Raw genomic sequence first — 25,748 nt, forward strand, 5'->3', positions numbered from 1 at the left:
AGTCCCCTACCGGTTAGAACCCCAGCAACATTCTTATTTCAATTTTACCAGTGAATGAATGACATGAATGAACTTAAATCGTTTGAGTTCTAAGTTTGTCTATTTCACAGTAATGTGTTAAGTTTCCCTGCCTAGTAAGGCAATTATGTTTATACAACCTTGTTATAGTATTACGATGTGGGATTTTAAAGTAAATCCTATAAGGAATGAAGAAGTTGGAGTAAAAAATACCAATTTCTCGAAAAAAATCTAAGTTCAAGGGGTACATAATTCTGGAAAAAGTCTTGCTAGAGTATTTAATCTTCTCAAAAATGTTGAGTGATAATAAGAAACATATATATGAAGTTTGAAGTAGATACATTAGGAAATAAAGAAGGTTTTTAAAAAAGACAACATTTTTTTCATAGGGAGGTAATACTGATAATTTTTGTGCTAGAGTTGTAAACCTTGTCACATATGATGTGGTTGATGACCAGAAACTTATATTAAAAGTTTGAAGTAAACACCTTAAGAAATAAAGAACTTATAGTGAAAAAGCTGAAAAATTCAGAAATCTTGAAATTCAGGCTATTTGTTGCCATAGCAACCAGAATTTTCAACATAGGAAGAAAAAAAAAGCTGTGCATAATCTCCATACTGCCATCTATCCATATATCAAGTTTCATAAAAATATTTTCAGTACTTTTTGCGTTATCGCGGGATCCAGTTTTGTGGACGGACGGACTGACAGACAGACGAACGGACGGACGGACGGACAGACAGACAGACAGACGGACGGACGGAGGGTAAACCTAAAGTCCCCTCCGGTTAAACCGGTAGGGGACTAATAATTACAGCAAATGACAAGCGGGATCAACATACTTTTTGAGGGTAATTTTTCTTCACAAAATACTTTGAATGGAGATGGGGGTCATAATATTATAACCGGAAATTCAATTTTCTTTAAAAGATATAGATCTAGAGTCATAATTCTATTGGGGGTCCCTTTTACTACGGTACTTCATATTTATCATCATTCCAGCCAATTTGAATAGCAATAGATAACCAATATATTTATCCTAGGTTAAGGTAATCGAAGTTTTACTGTATTGAAAATCATTGAATATGATACGCACGATTTTCTCGTGCGTCAGTAATATATAATAAAGTCGGATAGATGTGTATATCATTCGAGGTTTTCTGCATTGCTACACACGTTTATTTTACTCTATCGTGCACTGATACCCTCCCACCCTCCCGAATAGTTCACGCAGTCATAGTTAATCTGTACAGTTACAATGATTTTTCTTGGTCAATTTTCATTCTTGATAAATCGTTTTAATCGTTTAAATCGACACGCTAATTAAAAAGGACAAGCATATTCTTACAACTGCAGAATAATTTTGCAAGGTTTATAATTTATAAATACATAAATGTATTAATGGTAAATGAAGTATGGTATTATAAAGATGCATTTGGAGATTAATTCAGTCAAGTTTTTAACGTTTTGGTTACGATTTGAATTTAACTAAAAATATTGTTAATTACTTAAGTTTATATTTTTCAGATTTTGTTACAAGAACAAGATGTACTACTTTCCCAGGATGTTCGTTATTTTGGAGAACGATTCTTTAGTTAGTGAAATACGATACCTTGAACTTTTATGATTTCAATTTTTATAGTCTGTATATAAGAAGAGATTCCATATTTTATACGTTTTTGTAAATGTTCTGAACTTATAGGTGGAAAGCGTGCAGTAAATGAGCGTACATATTCGGCTTTTAATTACATTTTACATAGTAAGTGGGTTATTTTTATGGATTTTCTCATTAAATTATGTCAGAGCACTTACGGAAGGTGGCTGGTCTTGAGTTTTGGTTTCCTACTACGTCCCCCTCCCACGATGGAGTAGGGTTGCGCAGCCGACTCGCAGCATTACTGACAGGGAAAGTACGTTCATAACTGTGTGTTTTCCATGTTAATGTTCATAATAAAGATATGAGATTATTGTAAAGAAAGTCCTTTTAGATTACATAGATTTATGAAACGTTGAGATGTTAATGTCATGTATGCTGTTTCTAAGAACATGTATTAGTAATGTAGAGATAACAAATCCTAAATGTGAATTTATGTATTTGTTGTTCTTTCTTCCTTCGATTGCCTTTATTATGGGATAAATAATTTATTTACGTTTGAGCGTAGCGAATTAGGAAATAATTAGAAATTCACTTCTTATCACCATACACAATACAATGTGTTACCGTTTCATTTATTTGTGATATACGAAAATAGCCTTGTCACTCCAATGTGTATACAAATTTAGCGATATTTACTTATTTTAAAGTTTTCCTAAAAAAGAAAACGTATCTAACAAATTATAAGTTTTCATTCATAAAAGACAAAGACAAAGTTCAAGTCTTAAAGAATGTATTTAGGTTTATATATATACGTGTACCATGGATCACTTGAATCACATATCAAATTTACAAAGCTCATAAAATTAAATTATCAGTTTGTGACTTTCATAAGTCATCATTTACAATCAAAATGCTTTGTTAGTCAACCTGCATATACAATTATAATCATCCAAATATAATATTCTCCATAAAGACCTACTAAATGTTTTTCATAATCTTAGTAACATAATAGCTACCATAACAGCATAAATGTCAGTAAACTTTAGAAATGTATACAAATATAAAAAAAAGAGTTCCAGGCACTATTTTAAAGTGCATCTCAAAATAAGCTAAACAAATAACTTAACAGGATTTGAAATCTTCAATACAAGACAAAATTAACGATCTATGGGAACGATTGTTGATTTCCATTCTGTCCAGGTCTGCTTCCGTCATTTCCCCAAGCACCATTAAATTTTCCCAACCATTATCATGAAACACATTAATATAGCACGACAGACCGAGTGTTGTTAGCCACTCCTCAAGTGTGGAAACAACAATTTCATGATAGACTGGTTCGGCAAGGTCGTCATTATACACGCCAGGTTCCTATAAAAAAAAACAAGACATAATATAAAGATTCAACGCTATTGTGAATAATAAGAGAGTTATCTTAAGATGCAAATCTCAGTTTGCAACCCTCCTTAAAACGCATTTTGTTTAACTGATTCCCGTATGTTTAAAAATATTCGCAGGTTCTAAAAATACTTTTCACAATTTCAAATGCTTTCAATAACGTTAGAGAATGTGTTGATGTGTCTCACGTTTTCGCATTTTGGCGTTATTAAATAACTATCGGCAATAATAGGGGCAACGTTTCAATTTATCATAGATGCCAAATAAAATTCCAAGAGCTGGAAGATAGAAGAAGGTCAGTTTATATAAGGAGTTGAGTTTCGTTGTTGTTTTTTTATTTAAAACATGTACAGAACAACCAAATACACCACTTATAACAATTAGCATTACTAAATTTCATTTCATATATACATGTACATACATATATGAAATTCGATATGGGTGTGTACACAGGTACGAGTATCGAACCTGGGAAGAAAAAATATGACCAGATTGATAAAAAAAACCATTGTTCATCTTAAAAGTGTCAAAAAACCAAAAAAAAAATGTAAATAATGACCCCCTTTAAAAATATACTATAAGTTAAGATTATAGTATATTTTTAAAGGGGGTCATTATTTACATTTTTTTTGGTTGTTTGACACTTTTAAGATGAACACAGGTTTTTTTTATCAATCTGGTCATATTTTTTCTTCCCAGGTCCGATACTCGTGCCTGTGGGTGTGTATGGATGTAAAAAAAATGAATTAAATTTAATAAAAGAAATTTTAAAGGGTGCAAAAGACAATATCGCAAATGTATATATACATTTTTGCTTTCTACACTCTTACACTCGGCAGAAATGTTACCTTAGAGCTACATGATACACACATGATTAAAGCTTCGACATAGGAAAGTTAGAAGTATTACACCATGAAAAATGAATTATGGAACATAAGTCCCTCGAAAGCAATGAAGATTATAAAACTTTCTCATACTGACAACGCGAGTACTTATATGCGAAATGACGTCATGTTTTGTTACAACGCTAAGGCGCTAAAGTTTAAATAAAGTCATGTTTCACTAAGAAATCAGGGTGAACACCATTTTTATTGTTAATAGGATAGATAAATCAAAGGGTAGATCTACCATAGAACTACAATAATAATATTATATTACCTTCCTGAAAATGTCATCCGAATGTTCTTCAATGTCATGTTCTTCGAGGACATGGTAAGTTGGGCCGGTATCCTAGCAACATATAAATATATATGGAACCAATATCTACAGAAAAAGTGTCAACTAATATACCTACTAATCTGATATGTGTATATAAAACCATGTTTATATTACGTTAAAATAATATCTAATATATAAATTTCTTATTTCAACATGTAAAACAAAATACTATGACTTATTTGCAGTTAACTCTAATAGTAATACATGTACATACTTGTATTATGAAGAAAGTTTTCATATATTTTAAGGGAAGATAAAAGATATGCTGAATTAGTCATTATAAACAGCAAAATTATGAATCAACTTTTTTCATCAAACATATTCAGCTGTTCACTCCAGTCAGAGGTTCTTACATTTGTGTCAATCAGTAATGGTATGACCCTTGAAACAAACTGTCGGTCTTTATTATTCAAATGAATTCAGAATATCTAGTTGTAGTTATAAAGGAACATTTACAATTTCATTTACTGTTGAAAACAAATTACACATGTATTAATAGGTCGATATTTATGGGTTAAGGAGAACTGTTTCTAATATTTAACGGGGCAAGAAATTGCATTTAAAGCGGTTTATGAAAAATAAATAAAATACTTACCTATAATTAGATATTAGATAATTTATTACCACATATATAGATTTTGTCACTCAGGATAAGAGTACAAATTTATATAGAACATGTTGTTTAAGCTAACAGTACAACGTAAGAAGTTATGCATGATGTGTTAGCGTTTTAAAGCTTTAATACACTGTATAACAGGTACATGCATGCATGTTAACATTTGTGTGTTGCACAAACAATATTCGACCAATAGGTATAACTGACATACCCTAGGAACATGTGATGTATCAGTGACATCAAAAATATCTCACATGATTTATTTTCAAGTGAATTCCGGTGGCAAAATTATTAACATTTAATAGATCATCTTTTAAAAGAGATGTGATAACATTTAGCATATTCTGCTCTTTGCGCCCGACACTTGTATGTTCAGCCGCTTTTCTTTAGTGTGTCAAAAGTTTCTTCAAAATGCATAAAATCCATTAGCACTACCATCATCACTTCTCATCATCCTTTAACTCTAACTTGTTTATTTCACTTTCACAAAACCTATTAACTTCCATTCTTATGATTCTCTGTTTAAGCTTTTAATAGTTTTATCTAGTAGTCACAAAGTTTTCTTTCTCGGGTAAAAGTCACACAGAGGTTGACTTTAAGAGAAGAGATTCTGTTTACTGTTTTCAGAACAGCGTTTAGCGTGGATTTCAACAAATATGATACATCAATGGTTAACTTTATACTTTCACTCTTCTGTCAATACTGTTTTAATCATGTAAAAAACTTATATATTATTATCCAAAATTATTATTTAAATCATCTTTGGCATCTTCTGTAAGTATTATTGTAACATTGAAACACTTTAACCACTGTGACTCATTTTAGTTCAAATTCCAGCAGAAATTGAAGAAAATAAAAGTGTTATCAAAATAGCTTTATTTTTTTCATAAATAGATGTCTACAAAAGAAATGTAGACAAAATACAAAAGAATATAAAAGTACATTGATAGAGAAATAATCATTAACACTAAAACATGTCAGAATATCGTCAACAACAAAAAATATAAAATAACAAAAAAAAAACATTAACTGTTTTTGTCAACTTTGTAGCATATGACACTATACTTAAAACACGTTGAATTTGAGTTAAAAACATGAGACAAATAGTGTAAAAGAAATCATAGATAAACTTTGAAACAATGAAACTGGTTTTGATAGGTGAAATATTGTTCATGAATGGCACAATGATATAGAGGATATTTGTTTAGTTCAGTGTAAGATCGGAATATATTTCACCGAGTGAGCACCAAAAGGTATATTTCACGAGTGGCGCAGCCACGAGTGAAATATGAACTTTTGGTGTTCACAAGGTGAAATATATTTCAATCTTACACTAAACTAAACAAATTTTCTTTTTATTACATGCAAAGGAACGTTTTAAAAGACATTTAACCTAATACTGAATGAAAAGCGCGCCAAATAATAATACAACGTGACGTCATTTACGACGTCACGTCATTAAGTTGGTACCCAGTACTGTGCACGCTGGTATTTCACTGAAACAACGTAAGGGGCTTAAATTCAAAACAGTGAAATTATCAAAGTGGTAATTTCACTGTTTCAAACAGTGAAATTACCAGTTTTATGTCACTGATATATTTCTATAAACCACCGAAAAGCATGTAATAAAAAATCTCAAAAAGCAGTTATTTTAAATTATTTCTCATAAACTGCGTCTTATACAAGGTTCAACAATGCAACTCCATTTATAGGACTCGCCTTACAGGCAAGTACGACTTATATATGAGTTATACTGTATTATCTTTCCTTTTCTTAATCATGTCATTAAATACATTTCTCCTATATCGTTGATCATATGTATAGCAATATCTGTAAAAACTGTATATGCATATTATCTGTTCACACTGCAAAAAAACTTGTACAAAAACAAAAAAAACCTGAAAATCAAATCCCTCTTTCACAAATAAACAAGGTACAAACCTTTTTGAAAGACCAAATATAAGAAAGTGTATAATACATGTATAAGAGTGCCAAAGTATCAGGGTATTTTCAATGTCATTACCAAACAAATATCCAATTTTACATATATATTATCTTAGTGTCAAAACAAGTTGTTCTGCAGATTGCATCATGTTAAATGAAATAATTTAAACTTTTTTTTCCATTTGCAATAAACCCATTTTATCACATAAACCGAGGCGCAGGAGTGTAATAAAGCCATTTAATAAAAACGGTATTACACTAGTCGATATTACACTAGTGTAATAACACTTTGACGTCACGTAATTTGCGCTATAAACATAGTGTTAAAGCGCGCTAATGTTAGCGTTACACTATCGGCGCGTCAAAGAAAAATGACTCTTGATAACAGTTTACCGTTCTTAGTTTATATATGTGATAAATAGAATATTATATTCGTGTAGATTCAATACTAAATTTATTGAACTCGTTGAATAAAACAATATTTTGCTCGCCAGAGGCTCGCATAATATGATTTTATACAACTCGTTCAATAAATTTAGTATTAAACCTACACTCATTCAATATCCTCTATATTCTTCTCTATCTCAACTGAATTTGTAGTATTTTGAGCATGATTCACTTTCAGTGTACAACAAGTCAATTGTATGTACATTATGAGATTGTGAAAATTCTAATATGAGCAGCCAAAGAAATGCATGTAGATAATAGCATTACTGCAAGGTCTTGTTGAGTTATACAAATTTACAAAGGTATGTTTATCAAAATGTTTTTCATTCATTTAACAACTGAATCCTGAGTTTATATTACCTCTAAGCAAATATGCATCTGTTTATTAACTAATTATAATTCATCCTATTCACTATAAATTATATATGCATGTCTATAGTTCAATTTCTAAGTTATAAGCAATTACTAAATAGTATCAGTGAGCAAATGCAACCACCATGAATATAATAAGAGTACTTTATCATTTCTATTAAACATTAAGTCTTTAGAGCTGCATTCTAACACTTATATAAGTTGCATCAGCATTATAAGTTATCACGCTCCATTTTTTGGCAAATGGAACTTTAACAATTTCAGAAATTTATTAATAAATCATCTAAAATAAAATATTTTTTTCTTCTTTCTGAAACAAGTGTCAATACTAAATGCCCTATTTCATACTAAATTATTCTGTATATTCTAATATTATAGTATATGACATTGTAACTTGAAGTTTAGGGGTTGGAAGCATTAAATTATACATAATGAGCAAAATATGAAATATCTATGTATAAATGAACAACAACAACAATAATATTAACATATAAAATTAAATTAAAATAGAGACATTGCCTTCCAATAACATCAAAAAATCAAAATCACGTTTTGAAAATCTGATAATTTTGTAGAGAATTAAAGACTCCAATTTCAATTTGAATAGAAATATACATATAAAGTTAATCTTAAAACATCACCTTATACTTTGTAAGAGTGAAATTGAATTTGATATATAGTGTATAAAAATATCTGTAAAGTTGCCATAACAACTAAACAGTTTTGGTCTGGCTACAAACCTAAGAAGAAATAAACTTTACAGAACAAAATGGATATCTTGTGTCATGTCAGTATGGTCATGTGATCTCTCTAGATTATAATTATTATGATAATAGTTTATTTCTAGAAACGTGAGATCAATGTATGTCATGGCGACAGTAATACAGTTATTATTGTAAAACAATAACATTCATTTGCATTATATTATATAATTCTTTTATTTATTATATATCACAAATTGAAAGAAGGCCATATACCTACCATTTTATCTTAAAAAATATGTATGTAATAAATGAAAATATATCTTAATGTTCAGTGCATTATGTTCAATTATAGTATACTTGTTGTTTAGATACTATGTAATTAACCACTATTGTAAACATTTTGTGTAATTATAGACAGTAATCATCCATCTAAACTATGCATGATGCAATATCAGTTGCATCAAGCTCTTGTTACAGTCAAATATCATATTATGTGCTTCAATATCAACTGATACTGTGTTCCAATATCAACTGATATTGCACTCAAAATTAAAATATAATTCTAACATTATCTGTTTATATATAGGTTTTGCATAAAGCAACAGGTTGAATTGCCTGTGAGTATAGTATAAGCATGTTATTGTATGTATAAATATCACATGATGTACAATAATGGCACTTGTATCTATATCATATTTAATAACAACCGTCATTTTGATTGGTAGTTAGATTCAAATTAATATCAAAATAATTTTCTTTACAATTTTCCATTGAAGCATCAGGCATGTGGATTTTTCTTTACTTATGATCGCAAAGCTTTCTTTCTCATTTAAGATACAAAGAAACGTTTAGGTTTATATAACTACCATATTAGAGCTGAATAAGTTCTGCAATCATATGAAATTGTAATATAATATAAAGGAAATTTGGATGTTACTAAAATAACTCCAAATAAAAGAAAGTTACATTCAACATTAAAGCAAAGAACATGCATAAATAAAACCTAAAACTAAAAGACTCCATTTTTACCCATCTGACCAATGATATATTTTAGTAAAATTAGTTTTATTAGAACTTGCTTTTGTAAATAGTAAAATTTAGACTACAAATAATTTTTTGGCCATGTATAAAAAGATCCACTTAAGATTTCATATAATAATTTAAAATGTTTCATTCATAACATCTAAGCACCATTGTTTGTACAAAATGAGATATGGAGGCAGTTTAAAATCATCATATAAGTCTGAGATTGATATTCTATTTCAGTAATAGTGATATAATTATAAGACCTGTGTCATGTGTACATGTATATAGATCAAGGTATTAATGTAGTTCAGTCTTACAGAATAACAAAATACTTTCATGTTTGAGACATAATTTCAACATTTAGAAAATGGTAGTCTATAAACTAGTGATGGTGATACAATTTTCACATTGATATTCGAATTTTCACATTTTGACATTGATCGACCATGAACTAAAGGTTGTGAAACAATTTTCACATGTTAACATTTATAGCACATGGACTAATGATGGTGAAATGATTTTCACATTTTGACATTGACAGCACATAAACTAATGATAAACTGTTTCAAACTCAAAACATGAAAAAGACAATTATAGAATAAAGCATGTAAGATGTGGGCAGAATAAAAGAATCTCAACTTGAAATTAGATGATGTTAAAGTGCCTCATACACTTGTGTTGCTTTTATTAAGCTGTACAGTACATATATATGAACCTTTCCCCATGTAGGAACAATTAAAAATAGAGCAAAAACATGACAAAGTAAATCACATTAAACAAAATGATTATAAAAAATAAGTGGAGATTTAAAAAATAACCGTTAAATAAAAAATTCATCATTGATATATGATAGTGGTATATTTGTCATGCTACAGCTCATGATTTCATGGTCTACAAGTAAAAAGGTCCTATTAAAATGAGATTATAAAAAAGACCCTTTTATCTCAGGACCTTGTTCTGTTAAGACCATTTAATTAAACAGGAAGGAAATAATATGTGGAAACAATTAAGAAAAATGTCACACTTTGTTGAGTTCTTTGATACTTTGTAGAATTTTCTGCTGGTGTTCACGTATGTCAACTCCCATGTTGGACAGATCAGTCAAAGTCAATTCGTTTAAATACATCAAACTTTCCCAACCGTTTGATTTAAAGTTCTGCTCATAACAAGACAGGTTTAACTGGGCTAGCCACTCCTCCAGGCTTAATGGTCTTTTCAGGTCATCATACTTAGAACCATGGTCCTAAAGGAAATGTTTAGAAAATAAAGTTAAATTTAAAATTTTATAATGTATGAAAATTTTATAAATTTCCACACTAATGATACCCTATAGACAGTCTTGATAACTTTAATACATACATTAGTGGATCTAAAGTATTTTTGAATTACAGTATCTAAAGTCAACTCTACCATAGACATACTTATTTCAGCTCAATTGTGATTAAAATCTCGAAGATTTTTTTAATTAATTGCAAGTCTGCTTCCTGTAGCTGTCCAGTAAAGAAAATAAGGTCGTAACCCAAGTAGGGGTTTCATACAATATCCCTGGGTTGAAAGGCAGTCATATTAACCACTAGGCTACAGTCCCCACCCTTCCTCCCCACATCTTTTTTGAGTATTAATATTAATGGTTCATTACCAGCATGTTCATTTTTGTGCTTCAGTTTGTTCTTAAACACAGAACATTGTCACAACTCTCATTCCAATGTCTTCATTTCACCTTACCTTATATACAACTTTTTTCTTCTTCTCTTTTTTTACAGAAAAGACTTATGTAGAATTCATAAGAGCAAACTATGCCTCAAAATATCATATTAAGAATTTTGGATGAAAATTTCATTTGTAAGAAGTTGACATATTTCGACAATGAAAATACATATAGTAAATATTATATATATATGACAGAAAGTAAATATTAATAACATTTCAGATTAAAAAGAAGCTGACATCAATAGATTCAAGACCATCTTGTTAATTCAAAGCTTTCCAAATGTTATAAGAAGTAATTAAGAAAGCTTGTCACATTTATTGAAGCTCTAATGGAAGAAATGCCTCAACATAAAATACTGACCCCAACTACTGATGGTCTTTGTTTAGGAGGAACAGGGGGTGCACTATCAGACTGTGATGGATGTCTCGGTGGCACCCTCTGTGAGCCCTGTATAAGACCTGTCTGACCCATGTATGGAGGTCTCCTCGGTGGTGGCGCAGGCTGGCTGCTACTTATGCTTGGTGGTAATGGTTGGGGAGCTCGACTGTCAACCCTTGTAGATCTTGCAAGCTGTAAATAACAACAAATAATTTATATTGGTTACTCATACTTTATCCCTTGATTCTTAGGTATAAAATCATGAAAGGAAAATCTTTTTTAAGAATCTATGAGAGGATCATCAATTATAAATATAATTTCTTTCATAATCATTTGATTCTTTTCTAGTATCAGTGAGATGAAACCTTTTTAATCCTTAGAAAAATATATGTACCTCTCGTGTAGGTATTTGTACTTTATCATATGTTCCTCTCCTATCGTCTTGGCAACTACTCATTACTTGCCGCAGGGGAACTTTGGGACTAACAGTTGGATGCTTGACAACAAAAGAACCTGGTTTACTACCCTGACGTACACTAGGGTGAAAATCCATCTTTGGTGTACCAGAAACAAACATTTCTGGGTCCTGATACTCCGTGTCAAATGCAATCAAGCCTAAATAGAAGAAAAGTTACAAAAACCTAAAGTAATTTATATAATTGAAAGGAACAAAAGATCTTTTGCTACAACACAAAACAGTGTATTGTGAAATTTTCACAAGTTTGAGTCTTTAGCCTGGCAGCTGGATTGCAGTAAGCTAACTGAAGGATAGTTGGTAAGGTCTATATGTACATTGTACATCCTTTTCAATGGTTATTAACCCTTTCGCTGCCAGAGGGTTATTGTTTTATTGTTCACCTATTTGCCAGAGGATTTTCTAAGAAATTACTATATTATTAATTAATATAATTATTATTATTTGTTATTAGTATCATAATAATTATATATGTTTCCAAATCTGTTAGTATAATAATAATTATTGTCGATGGTATAATTTTCTTTATATTTATTATTATTTTTTATAATTATTATTATTAATTTATTATTATAACTATTATTTTTATAGAAACGGCTAAAGCCGTCCATATGGCAAATACGCCGAAAATAACAAGGACGGCAGTGAAAGGGTTAAGTTAACAAAGAAAATTTTGTAAATAATTACACTGCTTCAGTTATCTTCATGGACTGAACACTAAGAACAATAATAAAATCCTACAACACCAATAATGAATGATACCTTATTGTAACATTCCTTGTGCTTTTGTCACTACTGGGATTCTACATATTACCGGACAAAATATGATTTTTTTTTTCGCTTTTATTTAAAACCATGAAAAACAATGAAATTTTACACATTCGATTTTGGGTTCCTAATGCACGTAAAACTGACCTTATCAAACACGTTATTTAAAAATTTTGACCATAAAAATGTGTCTTCAAAGTGGGGCATTATAATAGAAAAAAATTGTGTTGACAACTCAATTTACCAGACATTGTGTTTCAAACTATTTTGAAGTGGTGAATTGAAATTAACTTGAAAACAAGCAATTATCATAGTATTGCAAGCAATCCATAAGTCCCCTACCGGTTAGAACCCCAGCAACATTCTGATTTCAATTTTACCAGTGAATGAATGACATGAATGAACTTAAATCTTTTGAGTTTTAAGTTTGTCTATTTCACAGTAATGTGTTAAGTTTCCCTGCCTAGTAAGGCAATTATGTTTATACAACCTTGTCATATTATTACGATGTGGGATTTTAAAGTAAATCCTATAAGGAATGAAGAAGTTGGAGTAAAAAATACCAATTTCTCGAAAAAAATCTAAGTTCAAGGGGGACATAATTCTGGAAATAGTCTTGCTACAGTATTTAACCTTCTCAAAAATGTTGAGTGATAATAAGAAACATATATATGAAGTTTGAAGTAGATACATTAGGAAATAAAGAAGTTATTTAAAAAAGACAACATTTTTTTTCATAAAAATCCTAAGTTCAAGGGAGGTAATACTGATAATTTTTGTGCTAGAGTTGTAAACCTTGTCACATATGATGTGGTTGATGACCAGAAACTTATATTTAAAGTTTGAAGTAAACACCTTAAGAAATAAAGAACTTATAGTGAAAAAGCTGAAAAAATTAAATCAGAAATCTTGAAATCCAGGCTATTTGTTGCCATAGCAACCAGAATTTTCAACCTAGGAAGAAAAGAAAAAGATGTGCATAATCTGCAGACTGCCATCTACCCATATTTTATGTTTCATAAAAATATTTTCAGTACTTTTTGAGTTATCACTGGAACAGTTTATGTGTTAAATTTGCCATATTTTCAGACTATTTGTTGCCATAGCAACCAGAATTTTCAACATAGGAAGAAAAGAAAAAGACGTGCATAATCTCCATACTGCCATCTATCCATATATCAAGTTTCATAAAAATATTTTCAGTACTTTTTGCGTTATCGCGGGATCCAGTTTTGTGGACGGACGGACTGACGGACTGACAGACAGACGGACGGAGGGTAAACCTAAAGTCCCCTCCGGTTAAACCGGTAGGGGACTAATAATCAGCAAGGGAACTACGACTGTTGAATGGCAAGGTTAAGATATTGGGAAAAGAACTACGACTGTTGAATGGCAAGGTTAAGATATTGGGAAAACACAAGATGTCATTAAAATAAACATGGCAGCCATTATGAAGAGGCCAATATATAGGGTGTAATTGAAATTAACACTATTAACTCAATGAACGTAGTGATTCTTTATGATCCTTTAACGTATGAAACATTTTGATATTCAAATGGAATTCTGTTTTTTGTCATACAGTTTCCTTTTGGTCATCGTTCAGACGGTATGATTTTTTAATCGAAGCAAAAAATAAAGCACTATTTGGCAGGAATAGCTTTTATTTTGTCCGGTAAATATGAAGGATCCCAGTATACACAAAGAAGAAAAAAACCTGTGTTAAACTGCCAATAAACACTGGTTTAGGGCCTACATGTATTTGCTGCTGTTATTTTTTCTCCCTCAATAACAAAGTTAACATTTTTTAAAGACAAAATAATAACACATTTTTATTGATATTTTGCATTCTTACAATGTTTTCTTTTTATATAATGCTAAAATAATATATAACATACACTACTGCCACAGGTTTGATCCATATCAATTCATTTGATTCATTTATTCCATTTGACAAACATTTTATTATATATCTGGGTTTAACTGTTGATCATTTGATTTATAACTGTTCACTTTTCTATACAAGAAGTTAGATGGTTGACATGTATCGTATTAATTAATAGAATATTCCTGTAATTATTTTATGTTTGCATAACTTACTGTATGGAGACTTCTTTGATGACCTCTTGCTTTTGGATACAAGATGCATTTTACCCCTGAAAAGATTAACATATTATCATTAAGTATTGCAGTACTGTATATATTACTAAATCAAAATTTAGGCTTTATGGAACTGAAAAAGGTAAGCATTTGCCACCAGTATAGACCCAGGCTAGCATGCAGTTTGACCAGGCTATATGCTGTTGGTAGCTCAGGTTTGTTGTACTTTGATATTGAGATCCCTTTAACTTTGAATGAACTGTTCCAAATTTAAAGCAGGGAAAAATTCATGATACACAAATAAAGAAGGTAAAGGATAAATCACATTTCTTTGTTTGCTAATCTTTTACAATTTTGAGGGGAGTGGTGGCCTAGCCGTTAAGGTGTCTGCCCTGGGGATCATGGGTTCAAGTCCTAATTGGGTCTCGGCCATGTTTCTTTATGTGACACCAGTCCTGGTTGGTTCCAGGAAGCGGACTCAAAGTGATTAATATAAGTTGCAAGAACTTGTTTTGCAATCGAGCTTAAATAAATATATGTTTAAACCAAATCTTTTACAGTCAAACTAGCCCACAGATGACAAAAATAATTCCTTCTTGTTGAAAGTAAACTATCCTAACAGTGTTAATGAAAAATGTGTTAAAAACAGAACTATGAAAGTGTCTAAATATTACTTTATTTTTCCAGTTTCCTCCCCTTGGTGTAATAGTGTGTATTCAAAGTCCTTGGGCTGATTGGAAAACATGTCCTTCAACGACAAGACACACTCTCCTGTAAATAGAGGTCAAAAATGAAAATATAACTATCTGATTCAAATAAACTTATAGAAATCATTTCACATAAAAAGGATAAAAATTGCTTTTAATCATATGTGAATAAAAAATAGGAATGTAGGAATTGCCCTCTTGTAAAACAGGAACACAAATGCTTTAGATAAAGATATTCATGTAGGATAGTTCAAAGATAGAATTTTTCATAAACACAGATGCAACTTTGAGTAACATCACAATCTGAATGAACTGTATAATAACACTTACATGTAGCTTTGTAATGGACCTCATATAAACTTGAAAGTCAGTTTTAGTGCAATTAGACTATATTGTATCTAAAGGCTTTTATAAAGTCATGACTTGGCTGTCTAGCTCTGAACTAATGATAAACGCCTCTTTCTGAACTTGCATTTTATTCTTTTGGTCCAGTAGATCTACCATAATGTTCTGTCATGACCTAGTATAGTTCTACATTTACCTTAAGGTCTAATATGTCCTAACTGGCCTTGTACAATACTATAGTTATTTCACTTGGCACATTTATTTCCTTATAACCTTAAAAAAGGCAATGAGCAAATTATATCTCTTAAAACATGAAAATACCATATGATTCATTGTCGCCATCTTTGGCTATCACAGCAATAAGAATATGTTGTTCCTCTAAAAAATCTTGGTCTCCAAATAAAGGCTTCATCTGAAAAAGAAAGAACACTATCTACAATTAATATTTTTCCTTGCTTTCATTGAGATTTACAACAAACTAAATTTTGCAGAAATCTTTCAAAAATGGACAATTAAAAATAAAATAAAATTTGGTATCTACAGTTTAATGGGTGCAAAATTTACAAACTATTTCAATATAAATTTCAACATGCTTACCTCTGGTAAATTACATGCATGCCAGACTGGTACCGTGTAGAAACCAGTCCTGTTATCTTGAAATGAAGTGTTAGACTGACTCCTGTATACCTCTGTAAAATATTGAAATATAACTGGATAATTTAATTTGGTCATACTAGTGCAATGGTAATTATTCAGCTTTACTGTTGGAGAAGAACTTTATATGACCCTCCTTTCAATATTGTAACACTAGCAAAGCTAGCTGACAAGTTACATTGTCCACCTTCCATAACTTAGCTAAATATCATTATCCTCATATACCATAAGTGAATTACTAAGTCCAAATTTATTCAAACAAAATGGTCAATAATTCAACGTCAAATAGGGCACAGAACCTTCTACATGCATGAACATAAAACCTACACTGAACTACTGAAAAGTTCAGACAAAATTTAAAGTCCCTGGTTTATTCACTCTTGGGATAGAGTGGGGCAAGTTTTTTCAGGACACTTGGCAAACAAGTAACAATAGTTACCTTGTAAACACGTGGAATGAAAGACCAACTGGAAATACTGCTTGCAACATGTCTTCACCTGTACAAAATTGAAAAAAAAAAGAAATCAAAATAAAAGGTACTTTTTTAAGATCATAATGTTTTACAATCTAATCAACACTGAGAAAGTTGATAAGCAACTTAATTGTTAAATTGATGTATTAAGACACCAGGAACCTGATATATAGATATAAATATATGTGTAGTTCGCATTAATCTACCCACACAATTAAAAGAATGTAATTTTCCCCACAGAATCAAATATAACAGCTGAGAGAGTCAAAATATTAATGTCTACAACTTATATATTAATGTCTCAAATCTGGGGAAGTTTGTCAAATTATAAATATCTTGACACATATTTTTATGTAAATATTTAATTATCAGTCTCACCTGTGCCTCTATGGAATGAAAGATAATTTTTACTGGAGCTAGCTCAGCTAGCGAACCACGTGCCTGTACAAATTCTGAGGATATACCCACATTAAATGAGGAGAAAACAGGTCTGTGATCACTGCTTAATATAGCCTCTGAGCAGCCTGGAAACAAATTGTCAAAACTTTTACAATGTAAATAGAAATTTTATTGTTTCTGTGTATAGATTTATGTTAAAAAGTATGCCAAGAGTAAAATCTCTGAAACAAATAAATACTGAAAGGAAACATTTTAAAAATATTTTTTGCACTGTTTATTGGTGTGGCATGTTCTTAATTTAATTAAAGGCCATTAAACTATGGTCAGTATTATGTGTCATAAGACAAACAATAGTATTTTTGAGACCAAAGAAATATCTGAATAGCATAATTATCATACCATATGCAACATTTTCTATAAATACACCAGGATATGATTTCCATAGTACCCTATCACACCATGAGGGAGCATTTATTCTCTCCTGAAAATATACACATCAAACAGAATACATATTCAACCCTTAATAAAAAAACATATTTCTAACAGTTCCTGATTTGAATTTGAAAATTTTAGTTCTTTATTTTGTGCCTTGTTTGTTTGTTTGTTTATATGTTTGTTTGTTAGTTTGTTTGGCTTGCTGGTTCTAGATTTCTTTTAGATTATTTGATTACATTACACCTATATCTGTGTAGAAGTAGACAAGATATCATATTATGTCTCAGTAATTCTCACATCATGTCATGTCGATTTTCAGACATGTCTATATTTTTCTATACATCGATAAAAATTTCAACTTAAATGACAAGAATTGTTAGATATAGGTACATCATACCCCTGTTTTCTTGACTTTTCTCCAAGCATATCTATATCCAGGAATATTTCTCTCTAAACGATATGTAGGAAGGAATGTGATCTCTGATTCTTCTACAAACAAATACACTTAAATATGTGAAAATAAGTGAAAAAAATGAGAAAATATGTGAAAAAATGTGAAAATATTTAAAAGTCAAAATAAATATTTTCATATATGAGTAATTGTAAAAAGCATGAACACATATCATTGTGAAAATACAAACATGTAAACTGAAATTGAAAATAAGTGGACATATCAATATGTGAATTAGAAAATAATTATGAGTTTATTTAAATGTGAAAATGATGGCAACTTAAAATATGTCTGAATTTGGAAATAATAACATAAACATGACTTGAATCTTGGAGTATGCAAAAACCCTATGATAAAAATACTGGATACAAATAAGTTGGGGATAAATTGTGAAAACGCACTTCAAATTGTCTAAAATATCTGCATCACATATGATATGAAAAGATGTATGACATTTTATCCAATGAGAAAATCACATTTCATTCATTTTATACAGTAACGACATAATATTTTTGTTGTTTTTACTTTTAAATCATGATACATTGGAGAAGGGAGAAGTCAAAATATTAACATTGAAATATTTTATCACACTGTATGACATGTCACATAAATGATGACTTACGGAAGCCACAAAATGCAGCTTTCTGACTCTGAAGTCTTTTTAACTGGTCTTTCTCCATCAAATAGTTGATGTCTTTTTCCTGAACTTTGTGTAATAACACCTGTAATAAATGGCACAATCATAAATGAATCTTGTAATTTGAGAATTTGGAACCATAAAGGATACAACCTTTCAGATTTTGTAAAAACCTACAAAAAATGTAAAATTGCAACATGTCATTGTGTATCCAGATGAAACTGACCTAAATTCACCATCAGAAATTGTATTATCTTATTATACTAGTCTACAGTATTCTATACAGTGTAAGGGAGAATGTTGTGCAGAGAAACCAAACAAGGACACCATCTGCTCTGTAATTGAAATTTACAAACATTGGCATTACTTTAAACCAATCTCCTATGCAGTGATCTCCCCTTATCAGTACAGAGATCTCTGCCATCACAAACATTTTTATCAATATTTTGATATTTTTTAGCTTTTGAATTTATTTTTCATTATTTTGTACAATTTTGATAATTTTTTAATAAACTATAAGAATGTAGGTACAAAAAGTTAAGATAAAACAGAAAGAGAAAAATAGCTTTAGATTTTCTATGTTATGGTTGATATTTACATTTGAATTTTGACATTACTTCATGTGACTTTCATCATCATGTGACGTCTGCAAAGGCAGTGATTACAATCTGCAAAGGGAGGTAATCACTGTGAGGGGTTGGACTTTCAACAAGTACTATTTTCAGCAAAGTAGCCAAAGAACTCACCTGAATATCTTCTTCCACTCTGTAATTTAGATCTCCCAACCAAAACACATGGTGAAACTGACTGGTAATATCAAACAAATTTAGGTGTTTCTGACCTAGATTTATTGTCAAGTTCTTCATTATATCACGGTAATTTTGATTTCTCCTGAAATAATAAATCAAATACAAAATGCTTATAAGAAATTGTTTGTTAGTTGATCAAAAACAATTTAGAATTCTGACTTTCCAAATGTAGGTGGATAAAATTATCCTAGTCATGCTTTATTTACCGTCACAAGAGGGTCATGATGGGCCTTATATCACTCACCTGGTTATGAAGACTCTTCATGACAAGGTTCAATCAATTATGTTAACTATGAATCAAAAGCAGATATAATGTCTTAATCCTAAACAAACATTCATATCAACATCTGAAATAATGCAAATGTAAACAAGGTTTTTCCATATTTGGGCTCTGTCTCCTAGTTTTTGACCCAAGAAGACCCATAATCAAAGTTGAGCTAGAAATCAACATAACAACCTTGCTGACAAACTTCCAGGATATTTGGGCTGAAAATATTACATTTAACAAGGTTTTATTCTATATTGGACTTTGTGGCCTATTTTTTGACTCTAGATAAACCATATTCAATGTTGAGCTTAAAATCAACATTACAACCTTTCTGACAAATTTCCATAATATTTGGGCTGAAAATATTGCCTAGAGTGTTAACAAGACTTTTCACAATTTGAGCTGTGTTCCCTAGTCTTTAACCCCAGATGAAGCATACTCAGTCTTGAGCTAGAAATCATCCAAACAACATTTCTGACAAATTTCCCGGATATTTTGGCAAACAATGTTACCTGTAGAGTAAAACCAGGTCTTTTAAAACTAGGTCCTATATAATTAGGTCTTATAAAATCAGGTCTTATAAAAGAAGGTTATCTAAAGCTAGATGATATAAAACTAGGTCAAACCTGTTGCATCTTTCATCACCAGATGTCAAATGGGCGTTGATGAAACAGAAAGATGAGCCATTGAAATAGAACGATATTGCAACTGCTCCCTTGTTACCTAGCGACAGAAATAAATTGTTGTCACTTTAAGTAATTCAAATTTCCATCTTATTTTAATACAGTCTAACTTGCCCATGCGACCACGTGTATTAAGCGACTTATGTCTTAAACGACCACTTTAAATTCCCCCCGATCATTTTCTCTCTATATCTTTAATGTATTAAGCGACTTTTGCTCAACGCGACCAGCGACCGCTAATTAGTCACCTAATTGACATCAATCTTTTCATTAAATGACCACTTTTACCTGTCAAGTAATTGTGTTTATAGAGAACGCCACCTCGTTATGTCACAAGTGTCAACAATCAAAACACAACAATAAACGTGTGAAAAACTCTATTTCCCATACCGTTTTAGCGTATGCAAATGAAGTTAAGTATACGCGTGACGTGTATTATCCAATAATATCGGATAAACAATGTAAGGCTCCGCCCATACTGAGATGGTGTATACGCTTCGCTTGTTGACATTTAGACTGCATTGAATTGACCTTGAACTTGATCAGCCATTAAATTAATCGTAACAAATAGATGTACTGTAGTTTGTTTATTTCAAATGAAAAAAAATGCACAACAGAAAACATCTTCACTAATAGGGTTTTCGTGTTGGAGACAAGGAAAAACAACGGAGAAGTTAAAACATTCTGGAAAAAATGTCAAACATGTACGTAATGGATCTTGAAGCTGTTTTGTCAATAAATATCAGAAAGTTATTTTTTACATTTGCATCCATTTAGATTATCGGAGCGTACTTTTTTTCAACAGAGATATAAAAATGAAGTTGAAAAACAATCCAACCGAATAAAAAAGATGTCATTTTTTAAAATTTTGACTTTTATATCATGCTGACTGTCTTAAGAGACCGTTTCATTAAGCGACCGTTTTGGGTATTTCCCTTGCCCGGTCGCTTAATACACGTTTGACTGTATTGTTTTGGTGGATAAAGATGAAATAAATGGAATATTGCTATTTACTCTGCACCACAATAGAAACATTGCTTATGCTTATATAGGAAAGAAAGACATTATATGGTTATATCAGTATGATCCTGCATCACACAAGTATTACACATTGAACTTTCACTAAGGAGATAGTGTGCAACAGTCGGAGATTTTAGCCGGAAAGGCTGAGGAACAGTTTTCCGAGGGTCCCAGGTTCGATTCCATGCCAGGCTGCACATTTTTCTCACCCTGTGACGCATAAATAAAGAGCATTTTACAAATGTATAGAGTACTGTACATGTGTATAGAGCAGTGTACATGTGTATAGAGCAGTGTAGATGTGTATAGAGCACTTTACATGTAATAAAGCACTAAACATGTACACAGATTACCGTACTGTGCATACATGTAGAGCACTGAACATGTACATAGACCAGTGTACATACATGTAGAGTACTGAACATGTACATAGACTACTGTGCATACATGTAGAGCACTGAACATGTACATAGACCAGTGTATATACATGTAGAGCACTGAACATAGAGCACTGTAAAAATACATAGATCACTGCACATATATACTAAGTACTGAAAAAATATATAGATAATTGTTCATTATAGAGCATTGTTTATGTATACAGAGCACTGAGCATGTACAAACACCAGTGTACATGCATATAGAACATTATACATAGAGCATTGTAAAATTACATAGTACATTGTACAGGTATACTGGGAAATGAACATGTATATGGAGCACTGTAAGAGTATATAAAGCAAAGTATATCTATAAAGAGCACAGTACAAGTATATTGAGTACTTAACATGTTTATGGAGCATCGTACATTTACAGAGATGTATACAAAGTTCACTATAAAGTGCTTTCACTAGTGCAGTATTCATGTAGATGTATATCATATACTGTAGAATCCAACACAAATAGAAAGCAAATAAGACTGGAATGTAACATATATTTGATTCACCTGTGCCATTATATTTGATATTAAATCAGACATCTATATCAGTAATATTACTATAGCAACACTGTAAGGATAAAATTTAAAACCAATATAACCGTTATATAATATACAAGCTATAACATCAGGAATATTTGTTGTAAATTGACATTTGTCAGTGATTATCAATTTCCTACAGTATCGTCTCCACAGACAGAACCTATGTATAGCAACTAACTCTTTACAACAACAGTATTATTTCTTCCACTATATTTTAACTCTGTACAGCAACAACTCTAAGCATTAACCAAAATATTTGTCTAGCAAAGGATGTTGTTTGGCAGAGGTTATAATGTAATTAGTGTAAGTATGTTTTTCAATTAGTTTTGTGACTAGGTGAATAGGAAAATCATATATAAATATGTTTTTTTAAATACAATTATATAATTATTTTACTACTATATCTAATTATATTATCATTATAACTATTTTCATTAAGCCTTATTTACTCAAAGTATGTCCTAACAAGCTGACAGCCTTTACATTACATGTCCTAAAATAAACATAGGATATGCAATATTTATTATACTTGTCCTGACACACTAAGTCTTTGTCCTAACATAGGACCTACAATCATGTCCTAACATAACTTTAGGACATAATTATGATATTAAAATTTACTATGCCTGTCCTAACATACCTAAAGCATTGGCGATGCCTGTCCTGACAGATGATCTTTGTATCCTGCTAATACAATGTTTATATTCTGGTTTAACAAGAATTGCTATCCTGATGCCCCATAATGTACACACTTCTACTAGTTCCATGTCTACCAATACACATGCTGAAATAAGACAGTAATGAATGTTTCAACATGTTTAATATTACAACAAATGTCCTCTACATGACAAATACATAGTGTTAAAGGTAGTTGATTTTAAATGTCTTACACCTTCTCTCTGCTCTGTTAGTAAGGTAATTCTTACTTGCCATCTTACAGTATTACAGAAGAAAATTTTCTATCCCTGCTTGAAATAATGTACAAAGTGGTACATGTAGTCTTTTCCCATCAAAGTAAACTAACATCATATTAACAATATCCTATACATGGCTCATGTTTTATCTTGATGGTTTGTTCTCTAATGTTTATCATATTAAATCTCTATTTCAAATAAACAATATAGAGACGTTGGCAGTTACTGGTACATAATAGAAGTACACTTATTAGATATCTGCCTGCCAGTATAAGACTGAACTACTGTTGAACAATTTTTTAATCAATTGAAACCAAAATAAGGTTACCTTTAAGGCCAGCTTTCAGTGTGTTAACCCAATCTTTTTCTGTCATGGAACTCTCCTGTGTGCCTACCACATACATATCATGGGGGATAACTCCTAGAACCCTGTCTCTACATTTACCTGCCCCTGTACATTTCAACCATGTGCTCAAACTCTGGTTTAAAGATGCATCTCCTGTGATATATCAAAACAATTATCTACTCATTACTGAAAAATTTATAGGTGGCATTATCTTAACATCTTTCAATATTTATCTGCCATATTATTATATTTGTGGTTATTGGCCTTATATGACAGTTGCGCCCTAATTTCATTTCAATACATATGATATTAAGCTAATTTATTTACTAGTACATAATGAGTTAGTTAGTCTATAAATATATTTTCTTTTAAATATCTCTGAAAGTTTTATTTCTATGTAAGAACGCATCAAATCATTGACTTCATGATTAGTTGACAATCGGTAAACTCAAATATAATAAGATAATCCAAAATTTAAGATAAACCTTCATTTTGTTACCATGAAAATCTGTCTACTGACAAACTATAGCATTAAACTGTTCTCAAAATTGTTGCCTTGACGATGACCTACTTACCCATGTTCCATGTACCAATAAATACAGAGATTTGATCTATTTCTGTCTCAGTTGAATGCATGTTTTTCATCTGACGTATTTGAAGGCAGAAATTTTCTCGTGCATGGGGGTCGGCAAAGATATAATTCTGTTTCTTCTTTCCATCCAAAATGACATCCAAAATACATTTGTCTTTCGTGCATTTAATCAAGTGGAGTACTGAAATGATACATTATCTATATTACAGTGCTAGATAAATCAATACATCTTTGTTTTCCAATTTTTGAAATGACAATAAATTTATGGATTTGTTAACTTTTTGTTACATGGCTGAATATATCATACTTTAAGAGTACATTTAATAAATGTTTGACCATTTGGCCAACTTTATGTGTGTAATGGATTTGTCCAGCTTTAAATTCTGAATAATCTCTTGTTAAAGTGAAGGATTTCAGCCCCAAAATGATAAAATGTAATGTGCGGCCCATTTGCCTTAGGACTTATTTTACTTTATTTCTCATTTTTGAGGGCAAATGTTGATTCAGTACAATAGTTAATATGGTTACAAGTGGTGATTCTGTACAATTATGATGATTCAGTACATCCATAAGGGGGGGGGGGGGGGGGGTGAGAGGCAACTGATACAAAGCCAGTAACAATGACCTCTCAAATCATGAAGGCCACTGCTATAATTTATCAAAATAGCTAGATTAATTTATGTAACTTATAAATATTAATATATATTATCATATTAAAATTGAATCTTTCTGATTTTTTTAAGTAAGGCAAAATTTCACTTTGTGCTGAAAATTGGACAAAATGTTATTTCTTCCGATTTTTTTTTCAAGACCAAATCTAATATAAACAGATATTTTCATCCTTGACTATATTGTAAAACATACAATATAACTTAAGAAATGTTAAAGCTTAGTCTGTGAAATTCTATAGGAAACAAAAATAGTTTGTAATCATTTTTATAATTTCAAAATGTCAGAAGTGAAAGCAATCAATGGACAGGGAAAACACAAGGAGAAAGAGTAATAGTGGTTAAAATTACACAGTATCAATTTCCTATTGGTTTAAACTCATACAATGAAACAATTAATGACAATAGTCAAATGTCTGTCATATGTGGTAATAATTTTTGAGAAATCAAAATTCAAAGAGACAGCTACTTATGAAAGGAAAATAACATATACACAGAATATAAGCATTGTTTTCATACCAGTTTCAATTTTCAGGTCATTATATATTCTTTACAATTACAGTTTAATCTTACTTCCCTACACAATTAAAACAAGAGCCACC

The 25,748-nt window shown here is 30.9% G+C and overlaps 1 protein-coding gene across 4 annotated transcripts in view; it reads right to left on the reverse strand.

Moving 5' to 3' along the window:
• Positions 1-2,487: 2,487 nt before the first annotated feature.
• Positions 2,488-25,748, reverse strand: part of LOC132714719 (phosphatidylinositol 3,4,5-trisphosphate 5-phosphatase 2-like) — a 79,215-nt gene continuing 55,954 nt past the window's right edge. For 3 of the 4 annotated variants that reach the window (XM_060697636.1, XM_060697637.1, XM_060697635.1), the window contains 19 exons: positions 24,462-24,659; positions 23,869-24,039; positions 23,267-23,410; positions 20,571-20,667; positions 19,614-19,758; positions 18,853-18,952; positions 18,177-18,268; positions 17,744-17,825; positions 17,324-17,469; positions 16,913-16,970; positions 16,417-16,508; positions 16,141-16,231; positions 15,442-15,538; positions 14,768-14,823; positions 11,822-12,042; positions 11,410-11,619; positions 10,363-10,581; positions 4,170-4,241; positions 2,488-2,984 (listed from right to left, as the gene is read on the reverse strand). In XM_060697636.1, coding sequence (XP_060553619.1) covers positions 2,739-2,984; positions 4,170-4,241; positions 10,363-10,581; positions 11,410-11,619; positions 11,822-12,042; positions 14,768-14,823; positions 15,442-15,538; positions 16,141-16,231; positions 16,417-16,508; positions 16,913-16,970; positions 17,324-17,469; positions 17,744-17,825; positions 18,177-18,268; positions 18,853-18,952; positions 19,614-19,758; positions 20,571-20,667; positions 23,267-23,410; positions 23,869-24,039; positions 24,462-24,659 — 2,537 coding nt within the window. In that variant the 3' untranslated portion in view covers positions 2,488-2,738. The remainder of the gene's footprint in view (positions 2,985-4,169; positions 4,242-10,362; positions 10,582-11,409; positions 11,620-11,821; positions 12,043-14,767; positions 14,824-15,441; positions 15,539-16,140; positions 16,232-16,416; positions 16,509-16,912; positions 16,971-17,323; positions 17,470-17,743; positions 17,826-18,176; positions 18,269-18,852; positions 18,953-19,613; positions 19,759-20,570; positions 20,668-23,266; positions 23,411-23,868; positions 24,040-24,461; positions 24,660-25,748) is intronic. The other variant, XM_060697638.1, reaches the window with a different exon arrangement.

This window comes from Ruditapes philippinarum, unplaced genomic scaffold, assembly GCF_026571515.1.
Source record: "Ruditapes philippinarum isolate M1 unplaced genomic scaffold, ASM2657151v2 ctg5023_1_1_1_1, whole genome shotgun sequence".
Taxonomy (NCBI): domain Eukaryota; kingdom Metazoa; phylum Mollusca; class Bivalvia; order Venerida; family Veneridae; genus Ruditapes; species Ruditapes philippinarum.